The 24132-nt window shown below is 37.8% G+C and overlaps 1 protein-coding gene and 1 long non-coding RNA gene across 6 annotated transcripts in view; one reads left to right on the top strand and one right to left on the bottom strand.

Moving 5' to 3' along the window:
- Window positions 1–11529, top strand: part of LOC139961026 (tubulin monoglycylase TTLL3-like) — a 46202-nt gene extending 34673 nt beyond the window's left edge. For 2 of the 5 annotated variants that reach the window (XM_071959834.1, XM_071959833.1), the window contains exons 14-18: window positions 222–444; window positions 1355–1567; window positions 2018–2276; window positions 7530–7607; window positions 9184–11529. In XM_071959834.1, the coding sequence (XP_071815935.1) occupies window positions 222–444; window positions 1355–1567; window positions 2018–2276; window positions 7530–7607; window positions 9184–9680 (1270 nt within the window). In that variant the 3' untranslated portion in view covers window positions 9681–11529. Of the gene's footprint in view, window positions 1–221; window positions 445–1354; window positions 1568–2017; window positions 3151–4866; window positions 4887–7529; window positions 7608–9183 lie in introns of those variants that run through there. The other 3 variants (XM_071959837.1, XM_071959836.1, XM_071959835.1) reach the window with 3 other exon arrangements.
- Window positions 11530–14092: 2563 nt separating this feature from the next.
- On the bottom strand, window positions 14093–24132 carry LOC139961036 (uncharacterized). Its single transcript, XR_011790702.1, has 3 exons — window positions 23329–24132; window positions 20221–20316; window positions 14093–18125 (listed from the first exon to the last, which is right to left on the bottom strand). It is a non-coding gene; the product is annotated as an uncharacterized lncRNA (long non-coding RNA).

Here is a 24132-nt window from a genome sequence, read left to right as displayed (position 1 = left end):
CACTCTCAAGTCAGTGTTGATTGAGTGCAAACAGTCTTATAATTGGCTTGTTGAAAACAATTGTGTTATGTTTCCATGACGACTTTTGTTTATATTCAATTTCTTTAGCTTAAATTGGGATTCTGAGAATATTCTTGTGAAAATTTATCAGTTGTTTCATCATGCTTGGTTTCCACAATACTTAAACTGAAAGCTTATGTACTCTCTTCTCCTCAATTCAGATCCATTCATCTGTCAAATCAATCTATACAGAAGAATTATGAGAATGCAACGACGAGGTCACGGATGCTTCCCGACGATAACATGTGGGACAGCGAGGAATTTAAGGCCTACCTGGAGAAGAGAGGGTGCGGGAACGTCTGGGATGATGTAGTTTATCCTGGCATGAAGAAGGCTGTTGTGTCTGCTTTACTCTGTTGTCAGGATGCAGTGACTATGAGGAAGGTAATTTAGCAACTTGGTTTCATGTTATGAAGAGAGTTTAATGGTATGAAGGGAGGTTAATGCCATGAAAGTAGTATATGGTATGAAAATAGTATATGCTATGAAGGAAGTTAATGCTATGGTGGGAGGTTAATGCTATGAAAGTAGTATATACGCTATGAAAGGATGGAATTGCTATGAAGGGAGGGTTAATGCTATGAAGGTATGTTAACGTCATGAAGGGAAGTTAATGTCATGAAGGGAAGTTAATGCTATGAAAATAGTATATATGCTATGAAAGGAGGGTAATGCTATGAAAGGAAGGTAATGCTATGAAAGTAGTATATAGGCTATGAAAGTAGTATGAAAGTAGTATATGCTATGAAAGGAGGTTGATGCTATGAAGGGACGTTAATGTCATGAAGGGAAGTTAATGCTATGAAAGTAGTATATATGCTATGAAAGTAGTATATATGCTATGAAAGGAGGGAAATGCTATGAAAGTAGTATATTTGCTATGAAAGTAGTTTATGCTATGTAAGGAGGTTAATGCTATGTAATGAGGGTAATGCTTTGAATTGATGTTAATGTCATGAGGGGAAGTTAAATTTAAGATGTTAATTAGTTCTAAACTTTCTAGTTTAGGCGACCAATTTGGAGGACATGCAGAAAAAGCTGGCAGGTATTGCACTCTCGACCGATAGCATAGAACCTTCTTTTTGAATCCCATGATTATGTTTTTTTAATTTTTTTTTTTTTAACCTATATGACTCACTTGTAATTTTACATTGCTTGTTTAGTTTCATTCTAGCTTTATATTTAATTTGCATTGTTTTAGACCTTCACAATAACTTGCTAGCATATTGCCTTCAAATGCCTATTTCTATTCCACCTCCCATTTGTTAATTTCTTCCCGCCCTTTCTCTCTAAGAATTCCTTTGAACTTTACGGGGCGGACTTTATGATGACAGATGATTTTGATCCCTGGTTGATTGAGATCAATTGCAGTCCAGCGATGGGCGCCACTACTGAGATTACCGAACGTCTCTGTGCGGCGGTGATCGAAGACACCCTAGCAGTCGTACTGGATCGCAGGAAGGAAAAGGACTGCGATATCGGCAACTTTGAATTAGCCTACAAACAGGTATTTAATACACGGTCACAACATCTTGTTGATTTCAAAATCAAAGCTGCAATATTTAGTTATTTTTAAGGACAAAACAAGTGGCGCTACAGATAGGTAAAGGCTGCTTTGGATTAATTTCCAAAGGTTGAATAAGGTTAGGTATTTAAGAAAAATGTAAAAAAATATATTTGAAAAATTATAGGAAATATTGGGATATTGGCTATAATGTTGGAAGAAACTGAATTTCACTAAGGACAGTCCCACATGTATAGCTTTGAAAGATCACACAGAGGGTTCCATTATGGTGTCAAATGTGTGTGTATTTTTAAAAATATCTTTGTTGTATTATTGGCGTACTGTATTTTTGATGTTATGAACATTGGATAAATTAACTCTGGGTGTAAATCGTGCTAGAGGTTGTTGTGAGCACATTGTATTTTGTAAATCAATATGTTTGATCTCTTTCAGCATTCAGTACATGTCCCTATATACGTGGGAGCCAATATGGTAGTGGAAGGCATCGGATTACGCAAGCCATCGGATGGCCTCAAGAGACAGAAGAGTACCTCAAACATTTCTGGTAGACCTACGGATACACATATTATTAGGAAATCTCAGAACCATAAGGCAAAGGCAGTCAAAAAAACTGTCTCCGAGGAGACGGTTGAAGCCAGTTCACCTGTTGCCAAGGCGACCAATTTGGAGGACATGCAGAAAAAGCTGGCAGGTATTGCACTCTCGACCGATAGCATAGAACCTGCTGACCTACCTAGATTCCGTCTACCTAAGTACAAGAAGAGTAAATCTAGGAAGTGGAACAGTACCCTCTCCAGATCAATTGATTTTAACAAAGGGTTACTCGTCCACGAGGAGATGAAGATGAGGGTAGATTACCTGCAGAAACTGCAGGACACTGCAGAAAATACAAATAAATTGCAGGATACTGCAGAGAATACAAACAAAATGCAGGGTGCTGCAGAGAATACAAACAAAATGCAGGGTTTTGCAGAGAATACAAACAATAATAACGAGGGTTTAGAAGAATGCCAACTGGGAGGGTACTCAGTCAAAGTGTATCAAGGGTCGTATGGGCCAGCCTGGCCAAAGAGGGAAGTGGGGGTGCATGTCAAAATACCCCATGTTGGCAAATACCAGATAAAACAACCTAGGGCTCCCCACACAACACTTGCCGAGTATCGTAAACAGCTGAGAAAGAAAAAGGTGAAACTCAAGCTGCACCATCAGATGAGTTACATTGAGAACAGTGTTTGAGTCGCTGAGTGGGGGGGGGGGGGTGGGGGACATCTCCATACCAGTATGATGGAGGAGGACTCCATGGTACCACCCAGTGGTGGCCAATGACTACCTCGTATGTCTCCTTTACCAATGATTTACGTTTGGTGATGTGCCTTTTATCTGGAGCTTTTGAGAACCATGTAGACAAGATTTTGTCAGATTGAATACATAAAAACTTACAACTTCCTTAGGGTGGCTTGCAGTGCAATAAGTCATCTTAATATGGATGCACACAACTGAAATGTCTTCCTAATAATAGATGTTAATTAAAGTCAAAAGGCTTCAAGCAAACAATGGTAGTAATTCTTTTTTTTTTCTCTTGCATTTTGTAGGTCTATAAAATTCCTGCTAAGACCCCAGGAATTAAAGTCAAATTCAGTTGTTTTGTACATATTTGAATACCCCCAATACTCAATACCGGTTAATCATGGTAGTGGCTTGTATCAGCATAGCAGTGTGGCTGAGCATATCAGTTTCCATTGTAGCTGCATACAACAGTTTATTGTGTGGCTAGTGACAGCTGTTCCTATGTGACAGATGAATGTGACCAATGTCAACAGTGCCATTGGTGACAGCAGCTTCCACTGTTGCTGGTGAAACAGTTTGTGTGGCTAGTGACAGCAGTCGCTATTGGGGCTGATGTCATCAGCTGACTGTTGTTGAATACAACAGGGTGGCTAATGTCAGTAGATAAAAGTGAGTGTGACCGGTCACAGCAGTCCATGCCTTGGCTGGGGTATACCTTGTTAACTAGCTAAACTGTGAACTATACATCTTATACATCACTCAGTTTGTGTCTGTGGTGGATTGCCTACAAAAACTGGTCTTCCTTGCAGTAATATCTGTTAAATCTCATTCATGTGAGGTCCTGACAAATTGATTAGTTCTTCTTCTTCATTTGATGTTTTAGCAGGAAATTAAGGAAAACTCTAACAACCACAAAGGTATAGATTCATCAATACGATGAACCCAATCATTTCCTGTGACAAACTGAAGTAGAAGTTAAACTTTATAAAGACATTACATGTTTTGTCGAAAATTTTTGTGAAATTTGTTTAGCTTGCAAACAACAGAAATCTTACTAATTGGTCAGTTTATATACTTGTCTTATATTTGAAACAATTAATCCACGTGCTTGTCAGAACAAATCTTTGTGAATTCAATCATGTGTGAGGAACATTAAACGGATACTAAACTGGTTAATCTGGCTAACTCTAATAAATTACACTAATTCACATAATGATTATAATCTTGCTGCTGAGGTGGCAGTGTTTAGTAAACACAGGGAGGTTACTACTATGGCAAAACAAAAGGTAAACAGATTTTACTTATATCTGTTATTTAGTTGTGTTATAGTGCTCCATATTTGTGGAGTTTTCAAAATGTTTAGATATTATGTGGAGTTTGTGACAACTGAACTTAAAACAAAGCAAACAGTCACCGTTTTTGCATGCCTGGTATAGTTTTATGAGTAGTAAACCTAATAGCAAGGGCAGTAAAGGAGAACAGTATTTCATTAAATACAGAATAATATCTTGAGTTTGTAGCGTGAAGAAATAGAAAGATGAGAGATAGGTATTCGACTTTACACAGTAAATTATAATTTTAATAATGTTATTTTAATAACTTAGCAATCTTCCAAATGCAAAGGAAAAAAAAGGTAATAGGATTTCATGATACTTACTAATTGGAGAAATACTTTTTGTAAATTCATGTGGATTGATAGACATTGTGGAAACAAGTTTGACAGCATGAGAAATTCATTCTTTAAGTCTTGTAGTTTAGTTTACACATGTGATCACTCTTTTTTTAAGAGCATTCTTGGGTGTCAGTTTAAATTTATCGGAGAAGTTCTACCGACACACATCAAAGCTTTCTAAACCTTCCACAAGATGGCATTTCACCCTGTCTGTGTTCTGGCCACATCAAAATGTGAAGGGTTACAAGTAGCAAGCAAGGTTCTTGATGTCAGGCCTCCTGTTTTCACTAACAATATTTCCGTTTCTTTCCTTACCCTTAAGGCCTTGTGACTACTACTCAGGTAAAACATTTGCTGCTGTCTGGTCTTTGAGTGCAGTGCTTTCTATATTTCATGACTTCTTTCACCTTTCTTGGGGTTTTTCTGTTCTCTAAGTGGTATAGCTTGCACATTTTTATAACAGACTTTTTAAACCATCAGTATGTCACAGTGTTGCTTCTGGTAGTCGTGTTGGATTCTAATATTGCAACAGTACACACCCCAAACATGAAAGGCATATCTTACAAGAGTTACCCATAATGCAGCAGTGATAAAATCCTCAAACATGAAAGGCATATCTTACAATAGTTACGCATAAAATCTCTCTAATATCGTTCCCACAATTACAATATAGTAAACATATGACTCAGAAACCAGTCCATTAAATAGTGGCTTCCTGACAATGTGGAGAAACAAAGCTTAGAATTAAAATATCGTATAACCTGATATTTTGGGCTGTTCCCACCACATTAGTAATGGAACATTTATTGAAAGAGAGTATTTTATTGGTGTCATATTTGAAATATGTGAGCCATCTTCATCACACATTCATTCAAGAAGAAAGAAAAATGTAAAAGAGATTTCCGTCATCTCGATAGAAAACTCGTGTCTGGGGAACCATAAATCTCGAGAGATTCTTTCATGTGTTTATGAGGATTATTTTGACAGCGAGAAAATGAATGCATGTGATCAATAGTGTTTTTAAATATGTAAGGAGGTTAATAAATACATCATTTCAGACACATTGCTTATTCAAATCGTATAGACAATGTTAGATTTATTGACGTCCAATTTAAAGAAGACAAAATATCACAGCTTTTCTCTAGGTAGTTTCTGATCAAATTGAGGATGTTTTAGGATTTAAAAATCGAGAGACTTTTAGCTGTTGTTCCATAGCTAAAACTTGAAGCACTTAATCAATGTCTGTTTCATCCCCCAAAGCCATTTCCTGGTTTCGTCGAGCAGCCGATGACTTTTATTCCTCTCTGTCAAATTCCCATGGAATCACTTGCCTTTAGCGATATTAGTGGTTTGTTACATGCAATTTATTCATGCTAAAAGCTATAAGAACATTTATCACCTGGTCTCAGAGGGGTACATTAAGGTATAATAACAGTTTGACTTTGCCACAACTTTAAAAACTCTTACATTGACATTTTTGAACGAATACTGCATATGTCAATTTATTTGAAACTCTGTGAAGGATGTAATCTTCTGCATAAAGAAGTATTCAAAAAAAATGAGAGAGTTAACAGACATGACAGCATAGCTGTTGATTTGTAATTATATTTACAACCGAGAAAATGAAATATTGAAAGTATAATAGATTAAATGGAAATAATTTAGCGAGAAATTAAGTAGTTTCATTCACATGCATTTTTTTGGCATAAACTTATGACAAGTACGTACACCGGTTCTGTTGTGAAGCTACGAAGGACTATCAGTTCACGGGCAGGTAGAAAACATTCACATGTTATTCACATGTCACTCGTTTATCAGATTTCTATAAAAAGGACACTAAAAAGTAGCTTTTTATATTCCGCTGGTCAGTTTTTATGCTTTTCAATCATAAAATCTCACCACTATATGCACTTGATTAAATTTTGCTTTAATCAAAGCATTAGTTCAAATAATAAAACATAAATTAGAAATTTTGAAGATTTCTGATTTTTAATTTGTTGCATGTTTTATATTCTAAAATATAAAACTTGTACTTTCATTTTCAGTTTTCTTTGTTTCATCTTACCTTCTAAGCCTTGTTTATACTAACCTTTGATAGTAAGTGTGTTTAAGTTTGATAGTAAGTTTGATGTCCATGTTATTCAAGACGACTTCCACTGCACTCCATTATTTCCCCAAATATTGAAAAATTTACATTGTCATCTTGAAAAAAAAAAAATGGAAAAAAAAAAAAAAAAGGACAAAATAGTAAGGTTGATTGAAGTTTGTGTAAGTTTAAGTCTGATAGTAAGTTTGATAGTAAGTTTGATATCCATGTAATTCCAGACAACTTCCACTTCACTCCAATATTTCCCCAAATATTGCAAAAAATTACATTGTTATCTTGGAAAAAAAGGGAGAAAAAAAAATGGAAAAAATAGTAAGTTTGATTGAAGTTTGTGTAAGTTTAAGTCTGATAGTAAGTTTGATAGTAAGTTTGATGTCCATGTAATTCAAGACAACTTTCACTGCACTCCAATATAAGGACATAACGGGAAAGCAAAATAGAGACAAGTTTCTCTATGGTACTATATTTCATCCAGATGTAGAACATCTTGAAAGGAAAAAATATTAAAATTATTGAAAGAAAAAGAACAACCAGAGGAAAATATTATATTATGTCTTGCCATTCTCTTCCTAAATTTAACATTTACTTTATGATTTTGTCAAATCTGTTGTCATGGCGATAACATCAACTTGTTAACATTACTGTCATGCAGCTTCATCGATGGGTTTCCATGGCAACAAGTTCACCTTGCCTTCCACACTATCATTCTCTATCATCCTCTCTGTTTGCACTGGCTGTCAAACTCTTAACTTACTTTATGTTACCGTCACTCTCTACCATCATGAATGTTGCCATGGCAACAAACTGAAATCTTCATCTTCTTCTTCTCCTTTTGTCTTTTATATAACGCTTGTCTGATAAATCTCTGCTTGCTACAGACCCGTCTCCAGAGTCGACTGGCGAAACGCCACATGGAAGCCCTACGCAGCCAGATTACCAGCATGACCAAACCTGCTGTACGTTATCCCAATGTTTTTACATAGTTCTCTAAGTCATCGTAACTCTATGGCTATGAAGCTCATCTATCATCTAAGATTGGTGATGGGTAATTGGTAGTGGAGGTTGCCACAGCTCATTTACACCTGCAATATTTGAAACACAAGGTTTCATGTTCAAGCCATTTAATCGCTATGCACGTGTCACAAATTTATTCCTAAACATAATTGTTTGGTACATATCTTTTCAACATAGGATGGCCTGGGAGCATATGTAGATGAAAATTGCCAATCCAAATGTTTTTTGTTTTTTTTCCTGTTATGATAAATGCCTTGTGAAAGGCTTGTAAGCAATGCTGTGCCAAAATCAGATCTCAGTACAGCATAGAGATGTTTAACCTTGGCTAATACATTCCCAACATACTCAGTTTTCGTATTTCGTAAGTTTAATCAATGGTATCTTGTGATCAACAAGTAGCATCTTGGTGGTGTTATCAACATGTACAAACAGCATGCAGGTACAAAACAACATGTACAAAGCAACATGTACAAAGCAACATGTACAAAACAACATGTACAAAACAACAGGTATAAAACAACAGGTACAAAACAACCTAGGAATATGGCCAGGGTTGGGAGGGGGGGGGGGGTGAGGAGGACTTCATGGGAAATTCTTGAGTATACTTTAGGTAATGTAAAGGAACATTTCATTGTACTTGATTTAAGAAACCTTTAGTGAACCCTACGGCCGCTATACAGCTTGCAATGAGGGGCGATGTAAAAGGTATGAACAACGTACTATATGTAAATCAACACTTTTGTCTACATTGAGGCAGTTTATTTGTGATTATACCAAGCTCATTTGAATATGTCGTTGGCTTTTATGTCTCTGTGGAGTCTGTAGGTTTGTTACATGTGTAGTTGTATAGCCATACAAGGAACAGCTTACTTTGGGTTTGAATAGGAATTTTCTAAAGCTCAACAATTTCCAAACCTTGAAAATGATACACTTCTTCTCATAAGCCATGTCATAGTGTCTAGGAAGCTTTATTTTGCAACTGCATTACAAAAAAAATATATCAGTTGAAGATTTATCCGCATATACTACAAAACAGCAGCTACACCTTTAATTTTAAGATAATTTGTGAACAATGCAGCTCAAGCATCAAAATAGTTTAAATATAGAAAGGACCATAAAATACTTACCTACCACACTTTCATAGCAGATGTTTTGTAACCTAAGCTACATTGCATGTGTGAATTTGGACTGAGGGTGCTCATGTTACAAAATGTGAATTCAAATTAACAGCTTATTGCACCTTTCTGATTGAGGAGCAAAGTTTTCATAGTTTGTACTGCTTATTGTAGGTTACTTGAGATGGTTTACAGGGAAATACAACCAGTTTACTTTAAGTAAACTTGTTATTTCCTCTCTCTTCCCCCATTCCACATAGCAACAATATCAGCTGCTAACCTGCCCTATTGTTCGTACAGTCATTCTATAGTATTGTTTGTCTGTGTTTGTACACATACATTGCTTTCTGCATGTTGTGTCTGCCTTTCCACTACTCATCCACCTTTCTCACCTCCTTCACAGGCTTTGCACTAGATGGTGCTTGGGGACGAAGATCTTGCTCCAGTTGCGGTCTGCAAGATGGTGTCAGGATGGATGAAGACTTCGTTAACAGCGATATCTGTTCCTGCCAGAGAGACTCTGTCATCATTTCACCCGAATCACCTCTACGCACTTACACACCTGGATCTTTGCACCCCAAACTAGCAAAGACACGTTCAGACACTAAGCTTTCCCTTTCTCGATATAAACTTCACCGACCTCACACTGTCCAGGATGACTCGGATCCGATACCCAAATCCGGTGCCTTTTACCGCAATCGGCAGGGACACTTCATCTCAGTCGATGGGCCTGTAGCGACTTCTTCCGAGAATACCAAACTTAAAAGAACTGGCTTTGCAAAGGGTAGAATAAAACCAAACATTAACCGCCAGCAGAGAGAGAAGAGAGCTCTTCTGATTAAAAACAGGGAGACTGTGAAACAGAGACTGCCTATGGCAATTACTAACAGCTTGTCTTAAAAACTATTTTAATAACATACACTCTGCAATAACATACCCTGGAAAAGTTTGTATAAATTTGCTCTTGTTTTACTTCTTTTATTTGTGCATAAATACATGTACATATATCCAAATGTCTTACACCCTGAAAAGCTTTTAAACAAGCCACTGAAATTGTGTATGCAATGAAATGTTTTTCATACCTAAACAAAGAACTTGTATGATTTTACATATATGTTATCATCTGAAAATATTTTACTACATCTAGTATTCTTCTTCGCTTTGTTTGTAAGCCGTCCACAAAAAAAAAAAAATTGAGATTGATTTTTGAGGAATGGAAAAAGGGGAAAACTTGTCATCTTCTTTCATATGTTGGAAGTATTTTCCAGTCTATTTCAGGTTTAGAATGAAATAATAATTGGTGAGGGAGGGAGGAACTATTTATTTACCAGTCAAGTAGCCAAAGACTACTAGAACTTTACATATTGCAACAAGTCTGTAAATTTGGAATGTATTTATTTAATACACATGCAGCTTGTGAGTTACTTCCACAAATGAAGTAAGTACCTCCACACTATAAAATGTATATATATTGTGTAAGCAATTATAACTACCCAGTATTGAACCCAAGTATGCAAGTAGTAGAAACTCCAAAACATTGTCACTCATGCTCAGCTTTAACAAACATTTCACTTCCAACAACAGAATATTTACTTGCTCAGTCTAGCCCTTGTCTCAGAATAACTGAGATAGTCAGACCAGCTTTAGCCAGAAAGATATAACTAAATTGTCATGAGTTATAATATTTAGTATGTTGATGTATCTATCACATTTAGTACAAGAAGCTTGTTGTTGAGGTCAAGGGTCATTTCAGGACAGCCTGTGTCATTATGACTGTATTGTTTTTTACATCACATTGCTTTTCCCTGTATTGCTAAGATCAAGTATGTTGTACACCCTCACTATAGATTACTTCAGATTTATGAAGAAAATTGCTCATGTTAAATCGTCAAAGCCACAATGCATATCCCCCTCCCCCCCCCCCCCTTTTTCACTGTGTTATACTTACCAGGGAGTTGCTAGAAGGAGAAACAATTCCAGTCATTTGTATGATGGACATACATCCATTTTTGACAATAATCTTTTGACTCTTTTCTGCAATCATTTAATTCTTTGCTTTTGTTTCGGATCAGCAAAGTGATGCAGAATCATACATGGAAGTGGCTTTCAAGTCCAAATGTCTGCATTGATGTTATATTGACAATCATCATGATGAAATTGCAACATTTTTTGAATTTTCGACTCTAATATGAGTAAATAATATCCATGCATTGAAGTAAAACCTGAAAGCCCATCATATGAACATCTTTTCTTACAAAATGCTCAAAAGTGCACAGACATGTGTACTTATATACTCTTGCTAAGATAATGGAGAAATACATATGTGTGTGTGTGTGTGTGGGGGGGGGGGGGGTGTTGAAGGAGGTGATCTGGGAAGTGGTAGGTGGAGGAGGAGAGGGAGGGAAAATGACTTGGTAATTATTATGCGTTCAAAAACTTTTGGTAAATTCTGTTGTCTGTTAGGAGATTATTATCATTGGAAAATTTTGTTTTGGGCCAGGATAAATGTGGTGATTGAACTAGAGTAAAGTCCTGTCACTGAACAGATTTGGCATGAAAAAGATTTTTAGTTCATGTTCAAAATATCCTTCATTAACCTTAAATATATTAGAAGCAAATGTAATCCTTCTCTAACAACTATCTGCATCTATGGAATGGTTAGAAGTACTTAATTCACCTGCTATGGAATGGTTTGTTCTAAATAAAGTGGATGTATTTTTTGATACATGTATTAAATTTTTTAAAAACATTTGGTTGGTCTTTGTGTTTTTATAAACATTTTCTAGTCAGGGGGTAAGGGTGCCGCCAGACTCCCTTGGCCCCTTGGGAACCTTGTCAGGGGGAGGGGGTGCCTTTTGGGTAGTCCTGTTGTTTATACTTCCACGTCCTCGTTGTTTATACTTCCACGTTGTTTATACTTCCACGTTGTTTATACTTCCACAAAGAAAAGTAAAAGGCTCCAGCTGGACTTGAAGCATGATCAAGCCTTCAGTGGGTTTTGAACACAAGTTGGTCTTGCTCCCCAGGTACAGGCACTACCAACTGTGCCACTGTAACTGTTGGATTGAACTCATGATCGAGTGTTTGTCAGTCCAGAGCACTAACCACTGTGCCACAGCAACTGTTGAGAAATAATGCTCGTTTCTAATATTTAAGGTTCATAATGGAAGGCAAGAGCTATAAGAATAGTAAAAGAAAAACTGCCTTCACTGGGGTTCGAACCCTGGACATTGAGATTGTCTTGCTCTCCAGGTACAGGCACTGCCAACTGCGCCACTGTAACTGTTGAGAATAAATGATCGTTTCTAATATTTAACGTTCGTAATGGAAGGAGAGAGAATAGTAAAGAGAATAAGAAAGAGAATAGTAAAAGGAAAACTATCCTAACTGGTGTTGGAACTCATGACCGAGTGCTTATCAGTCCAGAGCGCTAACCACTGCGCCACAGCAACTGTTAAGAAATGTTACTCGTTTCTAATATTTCAACTTTAGCAAGGAAAAGATAAAAAAAAAAATCAAAATGCGTCGAGCGCCCTCTTGCGGCCTCGTTTTTGGTCAGTTTTCAACTTCAGAGGAACAATGGGAAAGCGAAAAACTTTTAGGGGGAACAAAAGATTTCAAAACCTTTGTTCGACCTAAAAGTTTTTCGCTCTCCTATTGTTCCTCTGAAGTTGAAAACTGACCAAAAACGAGGCCGCAAGATGACGCTCGACGCATTTTGATCTTTTATACGTGATTTCAAAGGGCTAAATCGATTTGGGGGCAATTTTTTGGGCAATTTTTATTTGCGCCAAAAATAGGTTTTTTGTCTGAAAAGTTAAAAAAGTACCTCTTTTTGGTACCCAATTCCAAAATAAACTTCAGATTCGTAATCAGCGTGTCGCGAACTACCAGAAAAGATACACATTTATCGATTTTGCGACAACAAATTTTTGCACCTCAAACTTGCAAAAGTAAGACCGAAAAACTTTTACGACGAACAAAGGTTTAAAATCTTTTGTTGCCCCTAAAAGTTTTTCTATTGTTCTATTGTTCTGTTGCAAACTGAGCGAAAGAAGTTTCATAAGAGAGCGCTCGACGCATCTTGTCAGTGATACGTGATTTCAAAGCAGTCAAATCAAACCTTTGTTTGTCATCTTGAGTTTTATCTTGACATTTATGAATAAATGGGTCAAATTTTGGCATAAATTTTGGATAAAACTGCTTACGGTTTTTAAAGGTGAAAAAACTTTTTGTCGCAAAGGCGATAAATGTGTATCTTTTCTGGTAGTTCGCGACACGCTGATTACGAATCTGAAGTTTATTTTGGAATTGGGTGCTGTGTGTGGGCGTGCAGGGGGCCAGAACAACCTAATTTATGAACAAAAATAGAAATCATATAGACAAAAGCCTTTCCCGGTGAGATAATTACACGAAATTGGTGTATAACAAAGACAAGGGTGTCTTCTACTCCACGTCTAATTTTAATGTCGATGGGTGTTTCAGAGGGGACAAGAGAGTGGTCTGAAAAGAGGGGGTTTTCCAATTTGTGCACTTATAGGGAACACGTATTTCCAGCGGGTCCTTTAGGACCACGTATCCCCCCAAACGGAAGCAGATATGGACCTGGGAGTTGCAGATTTGGGCTCCTGAGCATCGATAACTCCACGTTACGTCATTTGGGCGAAACCGATTTTGGGTCAGTTTTGGGGGGAAAAATCAAATCAGGTTTTTGGCCCCCACGCAACACCCAGTTCCAAAATAAACTTCAGATTCGTAATCAGCGTGTCGCGAACTACCAGAAAAGATACACATTTATCGACTTTGTCGTACGAGTGAGCTCGACGCATCTTGCCAGTGATACGTGATTTCAAAGCTGTCAAATCAAACCATTGTTTGTCATCTTGATTTTTTATGGTTTATAAGGTTCTAATTTTTCACAAAATTGTTCAACTGAAAGTTGGGGAGGAAAGGGTGGGGGTGGGCTGGGTTGTATTATGCATCACAAAACACATTACAGAATGTTTCAATTGGCTTAAAAGGGTGTAGTAGACCTATTGTTTTAGTTACAAGGCCTTTCAAAGGGCAAAACGATTTTTGAGAAATATCATCTAGCTTTAATATCGACTATATCCTGTCTTGTCAAAACATTTATTTTTCCAAACTAGTCTGTCAGATTATTTATAACATCCTGTTATATGTATGTGTGGGTATGTTAAGCAAGGTCAACTGCCAGTTCCATTTGTAAGGACCAGACAAGTTCTCAAATCGCTCTCTGTTTTTTCTTCTACAACTAGAAATGAGAGAGAGACAGACAAGAAATAAACACGGAAAGAAAAGGAATTTCAGGACTGCCTGTTTATTTTCCACCTCTTTTGGGACACGATATTGCAACATTTATTCTAAAGAAGCCATTCCAATCCCACAAGCAATGATCAAGCCACAATATGAATAACAGAAGACATGTGTTCATTCTTTATTTACAGAAAACGAAAGGAAACATATTAAATAACTATAAAAACAAAATCAGTATGTATAAAATCATCCCCCCATTTACATGATTTTATTATGTTTGGTTGCTACTGGAGCAAAATGTGTCAAGATTCTTTTACCCCCCCCCCCCACCATTTTTGATTGAAAATTAATTTCGAGTTTATAAAGGATACTTTTTGTCCGAAAACTATAAATATTGGAAAAGAGAAGACCCTGTCACTCCCCTGCCTGGGATTAAGAGTCGATCCAAAGTCTACTCTTCCAACCAACCAAACACTTCACAAAACAGAACCTCTTATCTGGAAAAAAAAAAAAAAGAAACTTCAGATCGACCTGGGTGATCTTGCCGTACAAATACAACATCACGATTAATACCATGGCAATTTCTTTACAGCATTTCTGACTGTCATCATTCACTCTTTGATAACCATTTTTAGGTTTCGTTATATCAATGTTCAAATTTGGTTACATAACACTAATTAACTACCATACAGGATATACATTCAACTTTTTATCTCAATTTTAACTTTTCATGAACTTTGTATCATTTTACAGCCTTGCAGTTATACCTCACCTCACCTTCCCAAATTTTTTGTTTCCATTCTTTTTTTTTATATTTCTGTGCAAAGAATCTATTTTTCCAAAATTGTAGTTGGGCTAACTACATGCATGAACTATACAAACTGTGGGGTATCGGTTCCCATGGTGACTGCAAAACCCTCCACTTTAAACACGAACGCTCACATGACAACAACATGGAAAATCAGGCATAGGAATCATGCTAATTTTGATATATGACATAATTATTCATTGTGCTATTAGTTTCAGTACACCTGTAATGAACATCAGTTGATCCAAACTTTTCTATAAATACTGCCTATTTCTTTTGTAATATTTCCCTTCCACCTCTGCTATTGTTACAAATCTCTTAATATGGACCACCCCGACATACACACAATGGCTGCAGAATGAGTCATTGCGACCACATCACCATGGTAACCTCAAAAATAGGCAAAATACCAAGGAAGTTGTTGAATGAACCCGCCCAGAGGTACACAGGGATACACTTCCTCGTGGTCTGAAGATAGCTATTCCCTTATTATCCAATCACAGCATGCATAACTACAGGTTTGTTCACAACCTCCCCATGCTGGCTTTTGAAACTTGTGAAATGCATTTGAAGTTTACAGGCAAATATTATTCTGCATCATCATCATAGCTACACCTTTCATAAATCAAGATCAAGACTAGATACAAATAACGAGTCAACAGCGGGCTAACAGACTTCATACTTTAACAACCGGTCGCCGTATTTCACTGTTTTTTCTGTGTAAAAACTTTTAAAAAACCAAACCGAACAGTTTAATATTTCTATATAAATAACATAGACGAAACAACATTGAAGAACTATCTTAGCAATGTCAATAATTGAGAATACAAGTCGTAATGAAATACTTTAAACATGAATACATGCATCCAAGACGTAACCTTAACACAAGGAATGAGGAATATATTCATACTTTTTATGTGTCTAGCCATTTAATTATTATGAATTAAGAGAAAAAACAGTAAAAATTGTTTTTAAGCTTGGCTTTGTTGTACAAATGAAGATTACATGTCATATCCAAAGGAAAATCATAAATATTTCAACATGCAGTCATATTTGAAAAACAAAATACCCTTTGAAATGTTTGTTTCCTTCTTTCTTTTATTACAAAATACCAGGTTTCACAAAGCCCATTCATTCTTCATCCATTCAACAAGGTTAATTGTTTTATTCATGCTCCGCTACACTACTAAACAAACCACATTCCATACAGATCGGCCTCTGTTGACCAGATGCTGTTACTGATATATTCCCCATTTTCTTTATGTTGTTAAACCTGCAAAAATCATTAAAAGACCTATATGATAATTACGTTATTTTTGTTTTGTGTTTGGTACTATTAAAATTGCACTTACTAAGGTACTCCTACAACTAAATTTTAAGAAGGTCTGAATCCAAAGCCAATAGAAAAGAAAAGAGGAAGGAAAAAAAGCTATCCTTCAAATATGGAAACAAAATGAAGCATGCCTGTGAAGTGTACATAACACAATGTGTTTAGATGAGTGAAAATGCACACCTTTAATACAGGCAGTTTCAAAGTGTTTCTTATTGACATAAGCTGCTCGTTTACTATGTTTAACATCTTTGACAAAACAAAATAAAGCAATTCCAGATCATTTCCTATCTTCATGGATCGTACATGGCATACTAGAAATTGGATATGGCTAAGACTCCTGGCAAAAAATGCTTGTGCAATTTTTTTTTTAGTGATTTTAGAGAATAAGCAAAAGAATAATTACAAATGATAAATTAGCTAGGGGATTGTTTCTATTCTTATTTCCGTGTAATGCTCCTGATAACAGCACATAAACAGAGCCACGCGAATAAATATTAGCTTCATTGGTTACTGGAACTTTGCACTGCTGCATGTCGAGAAATAATTCTGAACATGCCTCTCTTGTCCTGTGAAGAGAGTTTTGTTACAACATAACGCTAGTCTGATAGTCCTTGATCCACGAGAATTTACAGAAATATTTCAGCAAAGCAATTATCAATGTGTACTTTCACGACAGCAGTTCTAATGTGGTTTAAAAATCTTGGCTGGATTTTGAAGTTCAAGATCTAAAATATTAAAAAGTATGTATAAAAAGTGACGTTCGTGCTCCAATGTAAGAAGATAACAAACGAGTGGCTTTCTCTCGATTGTGAAGGCAGTTTTTATTATATCAAAGAGCTGTAGTTATCATGATTTCTATCACTGTGACCTTGCCTCGAAACAGAAACAAAAGACAAACTTTCTCTTCACAATATGCATACAGTACCAACAATGCAAACATTCAGATAGGTTAAAAAAAAAAAAAAAAAATACAAATGAGAATAACATTTCAGGGAAATACACAAACCGAGTCAACATGTGGTCCGGTTACGGAAACCCTGGCATGCAAGAAGGAAGGAGCCTTTATGTGCGCCATTCTCATACATATCTACACAAAATACTAACCAAGGAAAGTGATACGACTCCAATGCTTAAAATCTGTTCAAACAAATACATGATATTATGTACTATACACAAAAGTTATTTATGCGACTGGAGTAAATAGACCGTGTACACTCTGCAATCCTGTTAGCCTCAAATTTAAGAGAAAAGTGAGGGGAAAATATACAAAGAGAGGGAGAAAACTTTCCCCTGGAACAAATTCTGATACAGTCTAGAGGTAATTTCACTATTTAACAACAACCCAATAAACTTATATAATGGAAGCCAACAACAACAAAAAATCTGGCCCAAAAAAATCTGGACATTTTTATACCGTTGACCTCTGCCCTGACTACTTCCTGTCACCATGGACACTCGAGAGAAGCTTCTCGCATCACGGAGTAGGCATATACTTGACTTACATGTAGCTGTTATAATGGGTCTACAAACACAGTACTTGCAAAGAGAGAAACAAATATAAAAAAAATTGTAAAAACGAGAGGGGAGGGAGGATGATAGTGATCAGTACTTTGGAGATATGCTGGCCGCCTCTCCTTCTCACAGCATCCGACAGTTGAACTCTAACAGGACTGCTTACTAACGTTTACAACCAACTTTCCACACAAACAAACTTATGGAAAGAAATTTGACTCGTCATTTTAAAAGTAGCGATTCTTCTTCTAGCTCTCCGCCTTTTTGTCCTTCTTCTTCTTTGACAAGAATGATGGCGTTCAGAACTTCTTCTTCTTCTTGGTCAGCGAGAGGGATGAGTCCCTCCAGGGGGAACCTTCCACGCTCTGACTGCCCTCAAGGTTCTTTACTGTGGTCGTTTCTACCGTCCCCGGTTGATCTGAAAGAGTTGTGAAGAGAGAGAGAGGATGGAAAACTGCGATCGTACAAGAGAGAGACATTGATGAGATCATAATTAAATTCTACCATGACTGTATCAAACCCAACAGAAACGCACTTATTTATGCATGTGATGTATTGAGTGGGCCAGAGTATGGTCTCTCATGGCTTTAGAAACTTACATACATACACACGCACACAGGCGTGTAGCCAAGGGGGGGTGAAGGGGCAGCCGCCCCCCCCTTGAGCATATTTAAAAAAAAAAATTTAATGTTTTTATGATAGTTTTTTTCTTTGTGTAATTTCTATCATTTGAACATCGATTATGTTTGTATTTGATATGGAATACATGGTTTGGTTTTTAATTGAGATTTTTCAAGCTGAATGCTACTTTAACTGAACATACAGTCTGGCAGGATTAGAACCGATGTTTTCAGAAAATCTGGCAAATCTAAAGTAATATTCTTTGAGAATCTCCTGGGTATTAATTCTCTAAACTATAGTTTCATTATGAAATTATCTTCTTGTATTTTTTTTTTCTTTCTGATGTTCAGCAAAGATACACATATTACCATAACAACATTTTTTCATGCAAAATGAGGGTGAAAGTGAAGCTTACGAAAACAATATCACTTCAAAAATAATTTCAAAACAAAACACTCAATTGAAAAGTAAACAAAAGCTGCAGGCAAGTCTTTCAAACATGTAAGTCTAGTCAAACCAATCCGAAGACAACTGCAATTTGGGGGTGGGGATAGGTGGGGGGTAAAGGTTGGGTAGAACAGCACTGATCAAACCGAGTTCACCAACAAAAGTAAAGCAAAGCATTGATTTATGGCAACTCACATAGAAGGTGACATGATTTCTACACTTAAAACCAAACACTTTGTGTAATCATTATAATGAAGAATATATCAAAACAAGCCATAACTGAAAGATATTTGTTTCCGAGTAAGCTGGCTTTAGTAAGTTGAGATTGATCAATTAATTCGATCTTATCAATGGAAGTTTGTTCAACCTATTGATTTTAACATGAAGTGCAACTCCAGTGGCATGTCCAAGAACTAGCTTCAGTTTGAATTTACCCATACATTTTACTGGGTGGAGTGGGGGGAGGGGGAGGTGGGAGTGGCTAATTTCTCAACTTTTCCCGTAGCACATGTACTTTCTTGAGGTACATTCACTAATATTACCTTACATAGAACCTAACAGCAGGGATGTCGAGACCATTCTTAAATTTCACCACACTTTAATAAGTACACATGAATGGTATCTTTACGACTGTCACACCAGGCAAACACAAAACAAAAATTGCCACCCCCCCTCCCTTTAATTTCTCTCTTTCTATTACTTAGTGCTTGTTTTGGATTAATGATGAAGATTTTTACAATTTCTCCAAACAAGGATACTAAGTTTTTGGCAGCCCATTGGTAGGGGGGGGGGACAAGATAATGCTTAATGAAATAACATAATAAAACTGTTGGGATTGGGGGATAGGCCAGCCAAGCTATTACCTAACTACAGACGAAAAAAAAAGACTTTCTATTCTTAAGTAAACTGGTACCTTGATCAAACTTTACCATATTATTAGATCTTGATCAATGTTTACAATATTAGGTTAAAGCCAAGAATTGGTTGATACAGGAGGTTTACTCTCGAACCAGTGTAAAAGCTTAAATGAAACAGGACACTGTTGTGCTGGTATGAGACATGTTAGAACACAACAGGTAGTGAGGGCGCTTTATTCTGTCCTTGTCTACAGTAGCATACCCGTACAACTGCTATGTAACCCTACATCAACTTATGACGGTCTTGTCCATGAAACAAAAACTTCATCAGCTGACATACTTCCGAATCTAGTAGGTATACTTTATACTTGTACGCAAATCATAAACAATCTATAAACAGAAATAGGAGGGTGGCTCTGCTATTCATAATCTAAAACAAGAGATATCCGTAGTTTAGAAATGTCAGCTCTGGTACAGTACCTTTAAGAATGTGGACATAATAAATAAATGCAGAGGGGGTGGGGGTGGGGGGGTGGGGAGAAGAATGGAAGATGGAGGGGGCCAGAGACAAGGAAAATTCCAACGCACCTGTGTCCTGCGAGCATCTCCATAAGTTATACCTGCCAGACCTTCAGAGATGGGTCCAGGGTGCGTCTTATCCCCCCCAAAACGCTCTTGCCTAATCTGAAATTCAGAGTAGACAACATCCTCGTTGGTAACATTATAACACTTCTATTCATAGTCTCTCTGCCATTAAGGATGAGGCATTACAAATTCATGCCTTTTGCCACTGCGGTCCTTGCACCAGCTGCAAGGAGCGTGTGGCGTGAGAGCTAAATGCCTGGTTCTGTTGGATGCAGGTGTGACCTCATCAATTATTCATTTCTGGCTAATATGATTACGGAAACTTTACAGGCAGACACTCTTTGGGACATCTATCAAAGATGTCAGAACTACAGAACACATAACAAAGCACTAAGAAGACACATAACATAACCTTAAGAGGACATTTAATAGTGATACTAAGGAGGAGAGATTTAAGAATGAAAAATGTTAGTGTTTAAAGTTCTCACAGCAAATTTTTGAGGCTTGCTAAGGGTCTGCTGTGTAAAATGATACTGGGTGGGAAGGGGTTGGGGGCGGGATGGTATGGAAATATACACCCACCCCGCTTCAACCTGACATAAAAATACAAAGGTTGTAAATAGCACAACTAAAAACTATCTTGGGAGAACCCTCCCTACATGTGGAAAACGCTCCCTAAATGGGGAGTCCGCTCCCTACAAGGGGAGAACCCTACCTACGTGTGGGAATATGCATTTTTTTACCTTCTTGGCTCCCCACAACTCCTTTGGTTGAGGGTTGGACACCCCGCAAAGTCTCTAACCAAAGTCAACTTTTACTTTTTATTCAGTGCTCGCAATTACTACTCGTGTATGCGACACCTCATTGATTTGAAAATGTTTATTTTCACCTTTGCGTGGCAGGTTAAAAGCTTTATGAGAGCTCGCTAGAGAGGAGCAATAATACACTGCTTGCCAAATAAACCAATCTTTAACTCAGTCATTTGTGTCACCCCATCTCCCCCCATGGGCGTCACCACACTGACAACCTGACCACTCCCGGCTCTACACTTGGTAGTACGAGTGGGGTAATACACAGTTGACTGAAGGAAGTAGGAACTTCAAGGGATTATCTTGAGGCGTAGCGAAAGATGGCAGACTTAGAGGAGATGCGTCAATGTCTGGATGAGTTGGAGAAGGAACTGGTGGAGGCCAAGAAGGGTAGTTCCCAGTGCCCTGGAGTAGTCTACTTCTTGCCCAAGGAGAAGAAGTTTAGATCGTTTTCAGGGGTAGAAGATGAGGATGTGCTTTCCTTTATTGAGAAAGCAAAAGCAGCTCTGCGACTAAGGAAATTAGAAGGCCAGGATGCCTCAGAGTTTATCGTTGCACATCTTGAGGGGAGTGCTAGACATGAGGTTAGGCACCGGCCACAGGGTGAGGTATCGGCTCTAAGCAAGCTATTCGAACTCCTTCGGGAGACTTTCGGAGGGAGGCACTCCGTTTACTGCTTATGAGGGAGCTGTGCAACCGAGTTCAGAGGGATGGGGAGTCGGTGTCCACATATGCGTTCTCCCTGATGAAGCTGTCCGACAAGTTAAAGGCCTTCGATGGTGCTCCGAACGTAGAAGGTACCCTCAAGGAGCAGTTTAGAGATGGCCTGTCAGATATGGTCCTCAGGAGGGAAGTCAAGCATTTGATGAAGGATGATGCGACCCTCTCTTTCATCGCTCTGCGAGACTGGGCATTAGACATGTCTGAAGAGTCTAACAACTTAACCTGGCGCAAAGGCCAGAAGCCTGGAGTATACAGGATGGAAGTAACACAGGTCTAATCCTCAATTGTGTGCTATTCTGGGAGACACTAGTAACCACTGTGGAAAAGCAGACAGGGATTCTCTACGAAATAAAGAACGACCAGACTGCATTGTCAAAAAGAGTGGAGACCTTGGAAAAGACGAATAGACCAACAGAAAGTCGTCGAAACAGACAATGGGGTTACAAGAGTCAGTGGAATGCTATCGCTGTCATGAGCATGGCCACTATGCCAGTGAATGCCCGAACCCATTGCCGGTACCAGGACCGTCAACCATTATTGGAGGACAGGGAAACTAGAGACACCCGGAACCATAGAGCCAGGAACAAGGTGCAATTTGTAGGTCTGAAGGCTCGATGGTAGTCCAGTGATTGGAAGTCCAGTGATTGTGGGGAGGAGACCTACAACAACAGTTAGGATGCATTATTATTGTTTGAAAACAAAGTTTAGTGAGTTGAAAATTTTTGTAAATTTGTGGGAAGCTGATACTGAAAAGGATTTTTAATCTCACAGTATGTTTCTCTCTGCATTGAGAGTTGCCAAATAACATGTGCATTCAATAGCACAGTGATTTCTTCATTGCAAAGTTTGTCACCGTCCCTTTGACCACAGGCTTCAGTTATTTTTCCTTTTTTTGTGCCAAGTGTTACATCGTCAAAAGGAGCCATTCAAGCTTGAGTTTCTTTATCGACATTGTGTAAAAAGTTATGTACATACTGTAATGGGAAAGGGGTCGGATCTGGCCGGGGTTGGGCCGACTTGCCTATAGTGGTAGGGGCTGGAAAGGAAACTTTGTTTAACTTTAATAAAGTTCAATTAGGTAACTATTCATGGTAACTTAGGATTCAGCTTCATGAAAAAGCAAGTACTAGGCCTTCAAGGATGTTCTTGTACTAATAAGTAATATTTCTACACAATTTAAGGGGCTAAATAAGTCAAACAATGAGTCTTATACTATAGGCTGAACATGAAATACTGATACAGTATGCCTACCAACAATACAAACAATTACTTACTGCGTACACAAAGAATTTATCATAAAGTACAACTAGATCGAGCCCTCTTCATTTCTTAATTGAGTAATGCTATTTTATTGCTTCCAAAGTGTTAGCCAAACATGATTGCACTTGTGAACTTGACGAAACTGTGCCAGTACAGTAACTTAGGCATATATGCTAGCCCTTGCCTATTGCCATTGTCGTAGTGGTAGGTACTGTATAGCTAGCCTTAGCTACCTTTATATACAAAAGAACATTTGCAATAAGAATTAAGAACCAGGGCCTGCACAGTTATAAAAACAACATGACAGGTAAAAAATTACCTCTTTCCTTCGTCTTTTTTTCCGAGGAAACTCTTCGTCTTTTGCGGTTCAGTGCAGGCCTAACGCTAGTACTAGTAAAGACCTAGTAGTATACTACTTACTACGTGCTCGGTCCCGCTTCCTCCAAAGGATCGCCAATTAATCCACTGGTGGTTTCCTGTTACCCCGATCTGATCTTAGAAGTTTCAATGTGGGGTACTTACCAGGAAGAACTCGTTTCTGTCGACCCGTTAGGCCCATTTCTTCTTTCAGTAAAAAGGAGGGATCGTAGTCTGCTTCCGTGAAGTGTTCGCTACATACGGAGCTGTACTGGCTTGGCCCAGTGAAACCGGACTTGGGAGGAACTCGAAACTTTCTTCCTTATCAGCATATTCAAAGCTTTCTCCCAGAAAAGTTACAGTACCCATTACCCAGAGGTTGTGTAAATAATTAAAAGCAGCCTTCCTTCTCATAAAACGTGATGATCTATGTCCGTCATTAATCTAAAGCATGGATGAACTCTAAACTTTAAGCATATTCCAAAGTTTGTCCACAAAAGAGCTACAGAACCTACTACACACAAATTATGTAAAAGTCACTGGGCGGCATCCGTAGGGACATCGTTTTTTGGTCCACATTTGAGTGTCCATCATATCTTTAATCTGCTTTTCATACATTTCTTTTAATGTGATTATTATAATGACTACATCTTAGGACTTTTGAGTCGTATTTCTGTATCCAGTGAAATTGTCTCGCTGAGATATAAAAGGATGAATTTTCCGTACGTTTTCACGGTAGGCCCCTCTGTTCAAGGTCAATGCACGA

Source organism: Apostichopus japonicus, chromosome 20 (assembly GCF_037975245.1).
Source record: "Apostichopus japonicus isolate 1M-3 chromosome 20, ASM3797524v1, whole genome shotgun sequence".
NCBI lineage: Eukaryota > Metazoa > Echinodermata > Holothuroidea > Aspidochirotida > Stichopodidae > Apostichopus > Apostichopus japonicus.
Note: the sequence above shows the minus strand (reverse complement) of the source record. Positions and strands in the feature narration are given on the sequence as shown.